The 17,626-nt window shown below is 43.5% G+C and overlaps 1 protein-coding gene across 12 annotated transcripts in view; it reads left to right on the forward strand.

Annotated features, from left to right (window-relative positions):
• Positions 1–17,626, forward strand: part of LOC106561621 (spermatid perinuclear RNA-binding protein) — a 123,390-nt gene that overhangs the window by 75,639 nt on the left and 30,125 nt on the right. For all 12 annotated transcript variants that reach the window (XM_014125805.2, XM_014125775.2, XM_045688338.1 and 9 more), the window contains 5 exons: positions 189–529; positions 767–932; positions 7,733–7,877; positions 16,482–16,576; positions 17,118–17,213. In XM_014125805.2, coding sequence (XP_013981280.2) covers positions 189–529; positions 767–932; positions 7,733–7,877; positions 16,482–16,576; positions 17,118–17,213 — 843 coding nt within the window. The remainder of the gene's footprint in view (positions 1–188; positions 530–766; positions 933–7,732; positions 7,878–16,481; positions 16,577–17,117; positions 17,214–17,626) is intronic.

Genomic DNA, 17,626 nt, shown 5'->3' on the forward strand with positions numbered 1-17,626 from the left:
GTTTGTGTGTGTGTGTGTGTGTGTGTGTGTGTGTTTTTTGGATGAGTGTGTGCCCAATAGATTTGTGTATTGTGTTCGATTGTTGTGTGCGAACTGTTCATTATGCTTCTAACTCACTCTCCTCTCTCTCTCTCTCTCCCTCTATCTATCTTTCTCTCTTTTTCTTTACCTCGTCTCTCCCCCTACAGAGGTCCTTCCGTTCGTTCGGTAATGATGACCGTCACGTCATGGCCAAACACTCCACCATCTACCCATCGTCGTCTGAACTGGAGGCGGTCCAGACCCTGGTGTCCACCGTGGAGGGTGCCCTCAAACACGTCTCTGATTGGATAGACCAGAGCAATGTCCAATCGGTGCAGAGTAACAGCCAGGCAGACGCAGCAGCCGGCCAGACAGACGGCCAGCCGAACCCCACAGACAGCACAATGACCGAGGACGGTAGTGCTGACCATGGCGACGACCTTAACGACGACCCCGACGTTAGTCCCAGCGCCAGCCCAGATGACTGCACAGACAGCAGCAGCAGCAGGTGGGGTCCCGACTGATGCATGCTGCGATAACGGCCTACGGTGTTCTGTTGCGTGTCTGCCAGGTCGACAGTCATTTGTATTGGTTATTTTCTATTTCCAGATATTGGGACATTTTGACTCTTGATGTTATGGAATTCTATTGATGACTTGATATTGATCTGTTTTCTCTAATAACTTCTGTAGTAGTACAGTTAGTTAGTTGGTTAGTTAACCTATCCAATGCCTGTTATCCTCAGGGAGCCCGGTGGAGGTGTGCTGTGTGGGGTGATGAGGATCGGCCTGGTGGCTAAAGGGCTGCTCATCAAAGAGGACATGGACCTGGAGCTGGTGCTGATGTGTAGAGAGAAACCCACAGATGCACTGCTGTGCACTGTCTGTGATAACCTGCCCCTGCAGATACAAGTAAGAGATATGAGAGAGACGGACACACGCAGTGCACACAAACACACACACCAGGGTTTCCGTTAGCAGGTAATTGACGGTTTTTGGTCCCCCCCCCACCCCTAAAAAAAATGAAAAGCAAAAAATATGATAAATATAATTGTTGCCGGCCAAATTGACGTCAGAAAAAACTATCCCTTTTTGGTTACTACATGATTCCATATTTGTTATTTCATAATATTTGATGTCTTCACTATTATTCTACAATGTATATTTTTAAAGAAGTATGGATCACCATTATTTGGACCGTATAGATTAACGAGCCAAATCTGTTTCACCATTTACCATAATGGAATACAAGTTTCAATTCTATTTATTAAAACATATGTTTGTAAACTTACCATTCAAAAGTATGATTGAGTGTCCATATAGCTGTACCTTGATATTTGCATTGCTTCTAAGTAAACCTCAAATTGTTTACTGACAGCCCAGCTAGTAGTAGACAAAATAATTATTTTTATTCGTTAATGGAAATATCAGTCTATGGATTCATTTGCCAAATGTAGTGGAATTGAATTGTGTGTATTTTCGTTAGTCGTCGTGCGTCTTGCGTATCACTTGCTCACAGCGTACAGAGCCTATTTTGAGGGGAATATCACTTGTCAGACAGCACACGAGCTGCTGCTGCTGCAGCTCCTCAAACAGCTCGTCGCTGCCGGAGTGAAACGTGGCCTTTTATTAAGCTCAGTCATTGCGCAACAATTCTAAATGCAATCGCGTGTTTAAAAAAAACAACATGTTGTGGCCGCGATTAAGAGCTACTATTTTTATTTCTCAGCTGGTAATTGGAAGCGCCTCTCCCATTCGCCATTCAAGTGCATAAGCAACGGTAGGCTGGCTATATCATTGCTTCACCCATCATTTTACAATGTGAGCTGGAAGCAGTATGCATCTACTTAAATGATTTGCAACCTGAACTTTTGACTTCATATTGTGAGGCATGTCTTTCTTACCTTGTTTCAAAGTAGCCTGTTCAAAATCCTACCATAGAAACGTGGAGGCAATTATTTTACAAAAGACTTCCTCATATGCCATTGAAAACAGGATTTCTCTCCTGTTCTATTGGTTTTCATATCAACTTTCTTTCGTTGTCCAGAAGCCGAAGGCACAATCCTAGTCATATTATCTACGCATCCTGTTGCATCTTTAGATTCTCCCTCTTTCTACGTTTCTAACTGAGAGTTTCATCTCTGTCACGAATCTAATCGCTCGCATAAGGTGTGCTGTTTAGAATGGCGTTCTCCCGTGAATTGCATTTTGGCAAATGTTTGAAAATGATGTTTTATTACAGGAGTTGCATGTTCTGTTAAGATGAATTACCATAATTTAAATGTGATTTCTCTCATTCTAAGCACAGCAGGTGGATGCCCTAATGGGTTATATGCACCCAATGCAAATGAGTCCAGTACATTTCTCAAATGGCCGGTAAATTAAAATCTTCCCGGTCACGTTATCCGGCGCCACGGAAACCCTGACACACACACACACACACACACACACACACACACACACACACACACACACACACACACACACACACACACACACACACTGCTCTGTGCTATGGAACCCATTCATTCAGCAGTCTGTGCTATATTGGACTCGTGTATTCTCCACCTGTAGATAGGAGACACTCGGTGCCTGTGTGCAGAAGGTCTGGCTAGATCGGGTTTTGTAACGCCGGACCAAAGTCAGTCCTTCTTACCCCCCCAGCAACAGAAGCCAGGAGACGAGAAGCTCTGGTTCTATTTATAAGCTGCTACTATGTATAATTAATATAGGACTGTCAGCCAGGTTTGCTAATTAGTCAAACACACATATGGCAGCAGAGGTATTCACCTGCGCACGGATACACACGCATGTGGACACGGCACGGCGCGCGGTATCAACGGAAAACACAAACACAAGCTTGCGTGAGCATACATGTAGACAAGGTTAGCCTTAGCTATAAACAGGTATACTCATAGGAACTGCCACTGTATACTTCCTAATCCAAAGCATACCTGTTTCTCCTCAACATATTATTATTTTTGTTTATTTATTTCACCTTTATTTAACCAGGTAGGCCAGTTGAGAACAAGTTCTCATTTACAACTGCGACCTGGCCAAGATAAAGCAAAGCAGTGTGACACAAATAACACAGACTTACACATGGGATAAACAAATGTACAGTCAATAACACAGTAGAAAAATCTGTATACAGTGTGTGCAAATGTAGTAAGATTAGGGAGGTAAGGCAATAAATAGGCTATAGTGGCGAAATAATTCAAATTTAGCAATTAAACACTGGAGTGATAGATAGTGCAGAAGATGAATGTGCAAGTAGAGATACTGGGGTGCAAAGAAGCAAAAAAATAATAACAATATGGGGATGAGGTAGTCGGGTGTGCTATTTACAGATGGGCTGTGTAAAGGTGCAATGATCCGTAAGCTGCTCTGAAAGCTGATGCTTAAAGTTAGTGAGGGAGATATGTCTCCAGCTTCACTGATTTTTGCAATTCGTTCCAGTCATTAGCAGCAGAGAACTGGAAGGAAAGGCGGCCAAAGTAGGAGTTGGCTTTGGGGATGACCAGGGATGACCAGATACCTGCTGAAGCACATGCTACGAGTGGGTGCTGCAATGGTGACCAGTGAGCTGTGATAAGGCGGGGCTTGATATAGCAAAGACTTATAGATGACCTGGCGATGAATATGAAGCGAGGGCCAGCCAACGAGAGTGTACAGTTCGCAGTGGTGGGTAGTACAGTGGGGCAAAAAAGTATTTAGTCAGCCACCAATTGTGCAAGTTCTCCCACTTAAAAAGATGAGAGAGGCCTGTAATTTTCATCATAGGTACACGTAAACTATGACAGACAAAATGAGAAAAAAAATCCAGAAAATCACATTGTAGGATTTTTAATGAATTTATTTGCAAATTATGGTGGAAAATAAGTATTTGGTCACCTACAAACAAGCAAGATTTCTGGCTCTCACAGACCTGTAACTTCTTCTTTAAGAGGCTCCTCTGTCCTCCACTCGTTACCTGTATTAATGGCACCTGTTTGAACTTGTTATCAGTATAAAAGACACCTGTCCACAACCTCAAACAGTCACACTCCAAACTCCACTATGGCCAAGACCAAAGAGCTGTCAAAGGACACCAAAAACAAAATTGTAGACCTGCACCAGGCTGGGAAGACTGAATCTGCAATAGGTAAGCAGCTTGGTTTGAAGAAATCAACTGTGGGAGCAATTATTAGGAAATGGAAGACATACAAGACCACTGATAATCTCCCTCGATCTGGGGCTCCACGCAAGATTTCACCCCGTGGGGTCAAAATGATCACAAGAACAGTGAGCAAAAATCCCAGAACCACACAGGGGGACCTAGTGAATGACCTGCAGAGAGCTGGGACCAAAGTAACAAAGCCTACCATCAGTAACACACTACACCGCCAGGGACTCAAATCCTGCAGTGCCAGACGTGTCCCCATGCTTAAGCCAGTACATGTCCAAGCCCGTCTGAAGTTTGCTAGAGAGCATTTGGATGATCCAGAAGAGGATTGGGAGAATGTCATATGGTCAGATGAAACCAAAATATAACTTTTTGGTAAAAACTCAACTCGTCGTGTTTGGAGGACAAAGAATGCTGAGTTGCATCCAAAGAACACCATACCTACTGTGAAGCATGGGGGCGGAAACATCATGCTTTGGGGCTGTTTTTCTGCAAAGGGACCAGGACGACTGATCCGTGTATAGGAAAGAATGAATGGGGCCATGTATCGTGAGATTTTGAGTGAAAACCTCCTTCCATCAGCAAGGGCATTGAAGATGAAACGTGGTTGGGTTTTTCAGCATGACAATGATCCCAAACACACTGCCCGGGCAATGGAGTGGCTTCGTAAGAAGCATTTCAAGGTCCTGGAGTGGCCTAGCCAGTCTCCAGATCTCAACCCCATAGAAAATCTTTGGAGGGAGTTGAAAGTCCATGTTGCCCAGCGACAGCCCCAAAACATCACTGCTCTAGAGGAGATCTGCATGGTGGAATGGGCCAAAATACCAGCAACAGTGTGTGAAAACCTTGTGAAGACTTACAGAAAACGTTTGACCTGTGTCATTGCCAACAAAGGGTATATAACAAAGTATTGAGATAAACTTTTGTTATTGACCAAATACTTATTTTCCACCATAATTTGCAAATAAATTCATTAAAAATCCTACAATGTGATTTTCTGGATTTATTTTTCTCATTTTGTCTGTCATAGTTGAAGTGTACCTATGATGAAAATTACAGGCCTCTCTCATCTTTTTAAGTGGGAGAACTTGCACAATTGGTGGCTGACTAAATACTTTTTTGCCCCACTGTATATGGGGCTTTGGTGACAAAACGGATGGCACTGTGATAGACTACATCCAATTTTCTGAGTAGAGTGTTGGAGGCTATTTTGTAAATGTCCGCCGAAATCAAGAATCGGTAGGATAGTCAGTTTTACGAGGGTATGTTTGGCAGCATGAGAGAAGGATGCTTTGTTGCGAAATAAGAAGCCGATTCTAGATTTAATTTTGGATTGGAGATGCTTAATGTAAGTCTGGAAGGAGAGTTTACAGTCTAACCAGACACCCAGGTATTTGTAGTTGTCCACATATTCTAAGTCAGAACCGTCCAGAGTAGTGATGCTAGGCAGGCGGGCGGGTGCAGGCAGTGATCGGTTGAAGAGCATGCATTTAGTTTTACTTGCTTTTAAGAACAGTTGGAGGCCACTGAAGGAGTGTTGTATGGTATTGAAGCTCGTCTGGAGGTTTGTTAACACAGTGTCCAAAGAGGGGCCAGAAGTATACAGAATGGTGTCGTCTGCATAGAGTGGATCAGAGAATGACCAGCAGCAAGAGCGACATCATTGATGTATACAGAGAAAAGAGTCGGGTCGAGAATTGAACCCTGTGGCACCCCCATAGAGACTGCCAGAGGTCCGGACAACAGGCCCTCCGATTTGACACACTGAACTCTATCTGAGAAGTAGTTGGTGAACCAGGCGAGGCAGTCATTTGAGAAACCAAGGCTGTTGAGTCTGCCGATAAGAATGCGGTGATTGACAGAGTCGAAAGCCTTGGCCAGGTCGATGAAGACGGCTGCACAGTATTGTCTTTTAACGATGGCGGTTATGATATTGTTTAGTACATTGAGCGTGGCTGAGGTGCACCCATGACCCGCTCGGAAACCAGATTGCATAGCAGAGAAGGTACGGTGGGATTCTAAATGGTCGGTGATCTGTTTGTTAACTTGGCTTTCGAAGACTTTAGAAAGGCAGGGTAGGATAGATATAGGTCTGTAACAGTTTGGGTCTAGAGTGTCTCCACCTTTGAAGAGGGGGATGACCACGGCAGTTTTCCAATCTTTAGGGATCTCAGACGATACGAAAGAGGTTGAACAGGCTAGTAATAGGGGTTGCAACAATTGCGGCGGATAATTTTAGAAAGGTTTGGAGTTTGTGCTACAGGATGCAAATTTCTGTTTGAAAAAGCTAGCCTTTGCTTTCCTGACTGCCTGTGTATATATGGCCTCATATAGCTTGGTGTAGAGTTCACAGTACACCCATAGCAGCATTTTCTTGGCCTTGGTTTAAATTGAGGCCTACATTTCCTTGTTAACACATGCTCACATCCTTAGCCATATCAGAGCTACATTTTGGCTTGTTTTCCCATTTGTCAGTGGAATGTTGTGTGAAACTTGTGGGACATTTATGCTTCTGTCTGATTACTCCAAGCCCTTTTCCATCTCCTCTCTCCCCCTCTTCCATGGCCCCTTCTCCCATGGCCACCTCTCTCTCTCCCTCCCTCTCTTCCCTTGCCGTGCCCCCTCCATGTTAAATAGCTGGTGAGAGAGGCATCCAGTCAGGCAGTGTCATGCGTGGGAGTCAGCATCCCAGTGCTTTAGATCACATTCTAATGGATTGCAGATTGGTCCTGTGTGGCTCGCTGCACAGTTAAACAGCCAACACACTAGCTATGTATCCTTGAGTGTGTGTGTGTGTGTGTTTTTTATGTATCTTTGGTAGTGTATTTGTGTGTGTGTCTATATGTCTGTGCGCGGGTTTATGTATCTTTGTGTGTGTGTGTGTGTGTGTGTGTGTGTGTGTGTGTGTGTGTGTGTGTGTGTGTGTGTGTGTGTGTGTGTGTGTGTGTGTGTGTGTGTGTGTGTGTGTGTGTGTGTGTGTGTGTGTGTATCAGTGTGCATGGCTGTCTGAGTGCTGCTGACACTCTAAAATTCATCATCTGATCTTAAGCCGGATCACTGGGGCCAGAGGTAATTGATTTCCCTTGTATGAGAGAAGAATTAATAAAAAGGACTCACACACACACACACACACACACTGTAATTATGTGTGTGTGTGTGTGGGAAGAATGCATAAAAAGGACATGCACATTGTCGTTGTGTGGCTGGCATTAATACAAGGGATTATAGCGACAGAACTAGCTTTCAGCCTCCACATCAAACAATGTTGTTTTCAATCAGGACCCTTTTTTCTTTCTTTCTTTTTATTCTCCCCTCGCTCTCTCTTCTCATAATCTGCTTTGTAAATGCATCGTCTGTGAGTGTGTATGTGTGTGTGTGAAATGCACTGTTGGCGATTGGGCTTGCTCTTAACGTCTTGCACAGCCTGGACTGAGACCAGCTGAGATTGTCATGACCCAAGCCAAGGGTCAAGTGCAGTTTGTCCTGGCTGTGACCTTTAACCCTTGACCTCTAACGCCTGCTGTTATTGACCTCTGACCCCTAACAGAAGTTAACCGAAGAGAAGTATGAGGTGCAGCGCTGTGTGCCAGAGGCAGCCATTTTGGTGTGTAGTTCGACAGAGCCAAAACTCACCCTGAAGGTCACCCTCACCTCCCCGCAGATGAGAAAGGACAGTGACACGGACGAACAAGGTACCACAATCACATCTGTTTTGCTGTTGTTTTTGTGTTTATGTCTGTCTTTTTCTCTTCCAATGGAGGTAGTGAAATGGGGTTAAGGGGGAAATTAAATTAGTTTGTCTTTGCATGGAAGAGGGATATAGAGGGGGGCGGTATTGAGGTGTGTAGGTTTGCATATGCATGTTTGTGCGCACATCTGTCTGTGTGTGTGTGTGTGTGTGTGTGTGTGTGTATGATTTATGCTACTGCAGAGAGCAGCAGCACTAGTGTTGTTAGCAGCACTCCACTGGGACACAGTAAGCGTTGAAAATATATCCATGGCCCTCTCCCAAGCTACGCCCGTATTCCAATCCTCCTGCCTTGGGGAGACAATGCATGCATAAGACAAGACGCCATATTCCCTCTAGTGCTCATCAAACCTTGCTCGTGGTGTGCACATACAGTGCCTTGCTAAAGTATTCGTTTTTCCTATTTTGTTGCATTACAACCTGTAATTTAAATATATTTTTATTTGGATTTCATGTAGTGGACATACACAAAATAGTCAAAATTGGTGAAGTGAAATGAAAAAAAGTACTTGTTTCAAAAAATAAAATGGAAAAGTGGTGCGTGCATATGTATTCACCCACCATTGCTATGAAGCCCCTAAATAAGATCTGGTGCAACCAATTACCTTCAGAAGTCACATAATTAGTTAAATAAAGTCCACCTGTGTGCAATCTAAGTGTCACATGATCTCAGCATACACCTGTTTCTGAAAGGCCCCAGCGTCTGCAACACTACTAAGCAAGGGGTATCACCAAGCAAGTGGCACCATGAAGACCAAGGAGCTCTCCAAACAGGTCAGGGACAAAGTTGTGGAAAAGTACAGATCAGGGTTGGGTTATAAAAAAATATCCAAAACTTTGAACATCCCACGGAGCACCATTAAATCCATTATTAAAAAATGGAAAGAATATGACACCATAACAAACCTGCCAAGAGAGGGCCACCCACCAAAACTCACGGACCAGTCAAGGAGGGCATTAATCAGAGAGGCAACAAAGAGACCAAAGATAACCCTGAAGGAGCTGCAAAGCTCCACAGCAGAGATTGGAGTATCTGTCCATAGGACCACTTTAAGCCGTACACTCCACAGAGCTGGGCTTTACGGAAGAGTGGCCAGAAAAAATCCATTGCTTAAAGATAAAAATAGGCAAACACATTTGATGTTCGCCAAAAGGCATGTGGGAGACTCCCCAAACATATGGAAGAAGGTACTCTGGTCAGATGAGACTAAAATTAAGCTTTTTGGCCATCAAGGAAAACACTATGTCTGGCGCAAACCCAACACCTCTCATCACCCCGAGAACACTATCCCTACAGTGAAGCATGGTGGTGGCAGCATCATGCTGTGTGGATGTTTTTTATCGGCAAGGACTGGGAAACTGGTCAGAATTGAAGGAATGATGGATGGCGCTAAATACAGGGAAATTCTTGAGGGAGTTTCCCTCAACAGTTTGTTTCAGTCTTCCAGAGATTTAAGACTGGGACAGAGATTCACCTTCCAGCAGGACAATGACCCTAAGCATACTGCTAAAGCAACACTTGAGTGGTTTAAGGGGAAACATTTAAATGTCTTGGATTGGCCTAGTCAAAGCCCAGACCTCAATCCAATTGAGAATCTGTGGTATAACTTAAAGATTCCTGTACACCAGTGGAACCCATCCAACTTGAAGGAGCTGTAGCAGTTTTGCCTTGAAGAATGGGCAAAAATCCCAGTGGCTAGATGTGCCAAGCTTATAGAGACATGTCCCAAGAGACTTGCAGCTGTAATTGCTGCAAAAGGTGGCTCTACAAAGTATTGACTTTGGGGGGGTGAATAGTTATGCACGCTCAAGTTTTTTCAATTTTATTTAGTTATTTCTTATTAAATAAAATGTTATCTGTCACATACACATGTTTAGCAGATGTCAATGAGGGTGTAGCGAAATGCTTGTGCTTCTTGTTCCGACCATGCAGTAATATCTAACAAGTAATCTAACCTAAGAATTTCACAACAACTACCTTATACACACAAGTATAAAGGAATGCATACGAATATGTACATAAAAATATATGAATGAGCGATGGCCGAACGGCATAGGCAAGATGCAGTAGATCTTGCCTATGCCGTTCGGCCATCGCTCATTCATATATTTTTTGTTTCACAATAAAAAATATTTTTCATCTTGAAAGTGGTGAACATGGTTGCGGTCATAGTGATTCTTCACCCTGCTATGCTGCCTCAGCAGCCCTGTAGCATGTATCATGGTCAACACCAAGACTATACATTTGACCCATGGGTTGGGAGAAGGAAAATCAAAATCAAATTGTATTTGTCACATGCGCCGAATACAACACCGTGAAATGCTTACTTTACAAGCTCTTAACCAACAATGCAGTTCAAGAAATAGAGTTGATAAAATATTTACTAAATAAACGAAAGTTTAAAAAAATTGATCAATCAAAAAGTAACACAATAAATGTACATAACAATAACGAGGCTATATACAGGGTGTAAAGGTACTGAGTCAATGTTCGGGGGTACAGGATAGTTGAGGTAATTTGTAAAGTGACTATGCATGGATAATAAACAGCAAGTAGCAGCAGTGTAAAAACAAAGGGGGGGGGGGGGGCAATGTAGATAGTCCAGGTGGCCATTTGATTAGTTGTTCAGCAGTCTTATAGCTTGGGGGTAGAAGCTGTTAAGAAGCCTTTTGGTCCTAGACTTGGCGCTCCGGTATGGCTTGCCGTGCAGTAGCAGAGCGAACAGTCTATAACTTGGGTGACTGGAGTCTTTGACAATTTTTTGGGGAGCCGGGACAGGGCAGAGTCAGAGCCCCACCCTAGAATACACATGTTCTCTCTGCAGATAAGACACCACTGTCTATCTTTCTAACCCTTTCCTCTGTCTATCGTCTCTCCCTGTCTGTTTAACTGTCTATTTTCTCCCTCTCCCCGGGTCTTCACTACCCCTGACTAAGTGAGGTTCGCGTGAGACCAAAGAAACCATACAGAAAAGACCGGTGTAAACGAACACGGATCTGATCAACACCCAGCCACCACATTCCTTTCTTTCTCATCATCACATTCTCCATCTCTTTCACATACTCGGGTAGTTTGTCACTTTGAGACTGTTCACTGTAAAGTGATGTTGTGAGAGCCGAAACATTGCTAAACAACATCCCTCAAAAGGGTTATAAAATGGCAGCAGTTCCTGTCCTATCGCTCCTCCTCAGTCGGTGGTAGCCTACTGGTGGGGAGTGTGGCATGTTTGTAATTGGGAAGAGGAGATGGGCGTGAGGTAGGGGTTTGCGTCCCAAATCACACTCTAATCTCTATGGGCCCTGGTCAAAACTAGCACACTATATAGGGAATAGGGTGCTATTTGGAACGTAGAGAGGGAGAGGGAGACATCTAGACCCGACAAATCAATAGCGGAGCCAGGAACGCACCCATCCATCGTGGTGCTGGTCTAGCTTGCTCGACAGTAAGGTCTGAGTGAGAGATGAGAGATGACACGGGGGCGGCTGTAGATCAAGGGGAACTATCCCCCCCCCCCGACCTGTTGTATTTCCAGCGAGAGACGAGCGGGTCAAGGGCCCCGTCGCAGTGAGGAACAGCTCAGTGTCACACAGCAACTCACTGGCAAGAGGAACTCATCACAGCAATTGGTATGAACCCAGGCTGGGTGTCTGTCTGTAAACAGTGTGTCTGTACACAGTCGGTACAGTACATAGCTTAAAGAACAGGGCCATCTCCAGAGTCTAGTACCGTTGCATTACAAGATGAGGCACGGCACTCTCTCCATTATAATTAAAGATTAAACAAAGTGTGATGTTTTGGTCTCAGCAGACCTTCATTCGACATATATCTAAGGGTGTAATATCGCCCGCTGTGCCTTGCCTGGATGGTAATTTGTATGAACCCACCATCAGTCCCAGTGGTGTCTGTACTCAGCTAAAAGAACGTGACCATTTCAAAAGTTGAATATTGCCCACTCTGGATGGCAAGCCAAGTTGAGAGCCACTCCATTTCAATAGATACTGAGGCTGTATATATTCCTTTAAGATCGATAGGCAATGCTTTATGTATCCTATTAGGCAACGTTTTATGGAACCTATTACGGTGCAGAAATGTATCCATTTCAAGTTTCAATAAGTGCCCTTTCTGACACAGCTTTTTGATCCGTAATGGAATTATATATTATACTACTGCTCTCTTATTTTGTGTTCAGATCAATGTATAGATTTCACAATTGTGCCGTAATGTAATTCATAATCAATCATTCATGTGAAGGAGGGTCGTGATTTATTTTCAACCAGATTAGATACTGCAAAACAAAACCTTGAATTTGTTAGCGCTTCCTGTTGGATAAACCTGTATTTGTCAGTGTCGGTTGGAGCACTGAAAGTCAGTTTCAAAGAGCCATTCATAACCTCAGCCAGAGCTCGTTGTGTAGCTGAGTCAGGTGGTCTGACTGAGGAGAGATGATGAGAGAGAGAGAGAGAGAGAGAGCGGAAGAGAGAGGGTTAGAGAGAGATTGGGAGAGAGGGAAGGATAAGAGAGGAATGAGTGACATTAACCTGTGTAAAGCCTTGAGTGGCCCCATATAGCGATGCTAAACTATTGTCCTCTCACTCCACACCGCAGGTAGAGGAGCTGGTGCAGTAGCTGTGTAGCTGGGAGTGTTGGAATAGTGGAATGGCGGGAGAGATAACCAATACGGGATAGAAAAATAATAGGCTACTTTATTCATCCATACGAGTCGCCTTGTTTTTCCCTGCTCCGTACTCAGTGTACTAAAGCTGGTACAGTACCTGGGGGTGCTGTATGATAAGTAGCAGGACAAATGCTGCTGATGTTATGATTAGTTTTAGGTCTGTTTTTATCTTCTCTGCACTCATCTAGCTATGGGCCAGTTTCTCTGGGACATTGAGTACAGAGAGTGCTGCGGCTATTTCGCCTGCTCTCTGCTTCATGGAGGCATTGTAATAATCCACTCCAGAAGCAGCTAGGCACACACACACACACACACACACACACACACACACACACACACACACACACACACACACACACACACACACACACAAAGATTTCCGTTGCGGACCTGCTGCTTCAAATCAATTCAAATTGTTTTAGTCACATGCGCCGAATACAACAGTGAATTGCTTACTTGCAAGCCCCTAACCAACAATGCAGTTTAAAAAATATGAATAAGAAATAAAAGGAACAAGTAATTTAAAGAGCTGCAGTAAAATAACAATAGCGAGACCATATACAGGGGGGTACCGGTACAGAGTCAATGTGCGGTGGCACCGGTTAGTCGAGGTAATTGAGGTAATATGTACATGTAGGTAGAGTTATTAAAGTGACTATGCATAGATAATACAGTGGCTTGCGAAAGTATTCACCCTCCTTGGCATTTTTCCTATATTGTTGCCTTACAACCTGGAATTTAAATTGATTTTCGGGGGGTTTGTATCATTTGATTTACACAACGTGCCTACCACTTTGAAGATGCAAAATATTTTTTGGGGGTGAAACAAACAAGAAATAAGACAAAAAACTGAAAACTTGAGCGTGCATAACTATTCACTCCCTCAAAGTCAATACTTTGTAGAACCACCTTTTGCAGAAATTACAGCTGCAAGTCTCTTCGGGTATGTTTCTATAAGCTTGGCACATCTGGCCACTGGGGTTTTTGCCCATTCTTCAAGGCAAAACTGCTACAGCTCCTTCAAGTTGTATGGGTTCCATTGGTGTACAGGAATCTTTAAGTCATACCACAGATTCTCAATTGGATTGAGTTCTGGGCTTTGACTAGGCCATTCCAAGACATTTAAATGTTTCCCCTTAGTGCTAAAGCAACCACTTGAGTGTTGCTTCAGCAGTATGCTTAGGGTCATTGTCCTGCTGGAAGGTGAACCTCCGTCCCAGTCTCAAATCTCTTGAAGACTGAAACAGGTTTCCCTCAAGAATTTCCCTGTATTTAGCGCCATCCATCATTCTTTCAATTCTGACCAGTTTCCCAGTCCCTGCCAATGAAAAACATTCACAGCATGATGCTGCCACCACTATGCTTCACTCTGGGATGGTGTTCTCGGGGTGATGAGAGGTGTTGGGTTTGCGCCAGACATAGTGTTTTTCTTGATGGCCAAAAAGCTTAATTTTAGTCTCATCTGACCAGAGTACCTTCTTCCATATGTTTGGCGAGTCTCCCACATGCCTTTTGGCGAACACCAACCGTGTTTGCTTTTTTTTTTCTTTAAGCGATGGCTTTTTTATGGCCACTCTTCCGTAGAGCCCAACTCTATGGAGTGTTCGACTTAAAGTGGTCCTATGGACAGATACTCCAATCTCCGCTGTGGAGCTTTGCAGCTCCTTCAGGGTTATCTTTGGTCTCCTTGTTGCCTCTCTGATTAATGCCCTCCTTACCTGGTCCGTGAGTTTTGGTGGGCGGCCCTCTCTTGGCAGGTTTCTTGAGGTGCCATATTCTTTCCATTTTTTAATAATGGATTTAATGGTGCTCCGTGGAATGTTCAAAGTTTCGGATATTTTTTTATAACCCAACCCTGATCTGTACTTTTCCACAACTTTGTCCCTGACCTGTTTGGAGAGCTCCTTGGTCTTCATGGTGCCGTTTGCTTGGTGATACCCCTTGCTTAGTAGTGTTGCAGACTCTGGGGCCTTTCGGGAACAAGTGTAAATATGCTGAGATCATGTGACACTTAGATTGCACACAGGTGGACTTTATTTAAATAATTGTGTGACTTCTGAAGGTAATTGGTTGCACCAGATCTTATTTAGGGGCTTCATAGCAAAGGGAATGAATACATATGCACGCACCATTTTTCCGTTAATTAAAAAAATAATGATTTTAATTTTAAAAAAAATCATTTCACTTCACCAATTTGGACTATTTTGTGTATGTCCATTACATGAAATCCAAATAAAAATCCATTTAAATTACAGGTTGTAATGCAACAAAATAGGAAAAACGCCAAGGGGGATGAATACTTTTGCAAGGTACTGTAACAGAAAGTAGCAGCGGCGCAAAAGAGGGGGTGAGTGGGGGGTGGGCAATGCAAATAGTCTGGGTAGCCATTTGATTAGATGTCAAGGAGTCTTATGGCTTGGTGGTAGAAGCTGTTTAGAAGCCTCTTGGACCTAGACTTGGCGCTCCAGTACCACTTGCCGTGCGGTGGCAGAGAGAACAGCCTATGACTAGTGTGGCTGGAGTCTTTGACAAGTTTTAGGGCCTTCCTCTGACACCGCCTGGTATAGAGGTCCTGGATGGCAGGAGGCTTGGCCCCAGGGATGTACTGGGCCGTATGCACTACCCTCTGTAGTGCCTTGCGGTTGGAGGCCGAGCAGTTGCCATACCAGGCAGTGATGCAACCAGTCTGGATGCTTGAGTACATGGAGAGGAATTGAGTGGAATTTACTAATGTGCTCATTGTGTCAATGTGCAGCGGGTAGGACGGAGTCAGGCGCAGGACACAGAACTGAGTAACAAACGTACTTTACTCGAATAAACCACAAAAATTATTCCACGCAGGGAAAATACTCCAGCTCACAGAAATAGCGAACACTTAACAACAAACAAACACGCACAAAAACCATGTGGGAACCAGAGGGTTAAATAGGGAATAAATCATAATGTAATGGAAACCAGGTGTGTACAATAAAGACAAAACAAATGGACAATGAAACGTAGATCGGTGGCGGCTAGAAAACCGGTGACGTCAACCGCCGAACGCCGCCCGAACAAGGAGGAGCACCAACTTCGGCGGAAGCCGTGACACATTGTAATGAGAACATTCTGAAATACTAATGTAAGATAAATATTTTTGTCTTATCACAATGTAAGATACGTGCTTTTGTCTTATCATAATAACCCTAGCTTTGCCTGGCGTCCCAGACACATTTTTTCTGATCATATAAATAGATGTCCTGGAAATATGGGTATCAGGATAAGAAATATATATATATATGATATGAAAATGATTGAGAATATTTATTTACCTTTGTTCTGGAAATGTGGATGGCTCTTCTAAGATACTTTAGAAGGAATGGAAGTTCTAACTATCTGAACAACTCCTCTCACACAGCTACACCACAATCCCATTCATCTCTGTTAATCTGACACAGCCAATCATATCGTCAGGACGCTCATCCTCAGCCAATCATTCGCTGTACTCTGACAGAACTTTGCCTTGGTCAAGTGTGTGTGTCCCTTTGTCGTGTGTGTGTGTTTCCCAATTCCAAATTGACCCCTAGCCCCTATTGCAGAGATGTAAGCAATATGTTGAAAACGTACTCTTACCTACACCTCTCCAATCATCCTAGATCAAATGTCTTGGAGGTATGGGCCATGGTTCGATTTGGGATTAGGAATGTATGTGTCTGGGAGTGTTTGGGATCGACTATATTGCACTCGGCAACCGCAGACTGGCTGTTCTACAATGAGTGGTCAGTCAAAGAGTGGTCAGTAGTCAGTCAGTAGTGGATATACAGTCGATCTCAAACACACACTTCTGTGTGTGTTCTACTTTATACGATATATATATCCCATTCTTATTTCACCAGTGGAGGGTGTTGAGCTGACAGACCCTGCAGACATGCTGGACAGGCACAGATGCCTGGTGGCCCTGGCGGCTCTGCGACATGCCAAATGGTTCCAGGTTGGCTCTCAGTTCTACTTAACCTCTCCATTGTTATTGTAGCCTTATGATCACGTGAAAATGAATGAATCAAATCAATTAATAAAAATACATAATTTATTTGAAACGGCAGCTATCCGCAATTAAAAACAATATGATTTAAAAGAAAATCTATTTCTCTCATACAAAAATTACTCATTCATTGAATCTCTCAATCATGCTCTGTTTAGTATAATAGCCTACATACAGAGAGAGAGATTATTGTAAGGCTACAAAAGCAATTGCTACACTTTTCTTTCTTTTGGCTGTTTCGAAACCTGCCTGACTGTCATTTATGTCAAAGCTTCCCTCAAAATAATGTATCCTCTTTCAAGCAAACCTTTATTTGCAGACTCGAACGAATATTCCTCAAGTTTATAATTCAACCCCTTTTCTAGTGACAGTCTATAAAACATTATTCTTAGCCAAATCAAATCTCGCGCTAGCTAATGTGTGTCTATTGCACTCCTCTGTTAGTGTGAGTATGCCTCAGTGTTACCTTCCCTCTCTTCTCCGACTCCAGGCCAGAGTAAACGGGTTGAAGTCGTGTGTCATCATCCTCAGGATCCTGAGAGACATGTGCAATAGACTACCAGCCTGGGAGCCGCTGAAAGGATGGGTAAGTCTGTCAGTCTCTGACTGTCTGTACTGCAGTTCGCTCACCTAGCTTATTTCCAGTTGTCCTGTGAAAAGACACTGTATTAGAAAAATAATAAACTCCAGCACACTGGTATTGTTGGATTCTCCACAAACAATGGGTATCTCAGACTAAACATATACTGGTGTCTCAGACTAAATATATACTGGTGTCTCAGACTAAACATATATTAGTGTCTCAGGCTAAACATATATTAGCGTCTCAGACTAAACATTTACTGGTGTCTCAGACTAAACATATACTGGTGTCTCAGACTAAACATGTACTGGTGTCTCAGACTAAATATATACTGGTGTCTCAGACTAAACATATATTGGTGTCTCAGAGTAAACATAAATTAGTGTCTCAGACTAAACATATATTAGTGTCTCAGA

The sequence above is a fragment of the Salmo salar genome, chromosome ssa01 (genome assembly GCF_905237065.1).
Source record: "Salmo salar chromosome ssa01, Ssal_v3.1, whole genome shotgun sequence".
NCBI lineage: Eukaryota > Metazoa > Chordata > Actinopteri > Salmoniformes > Salmonidae > Salmo > Salmo salar.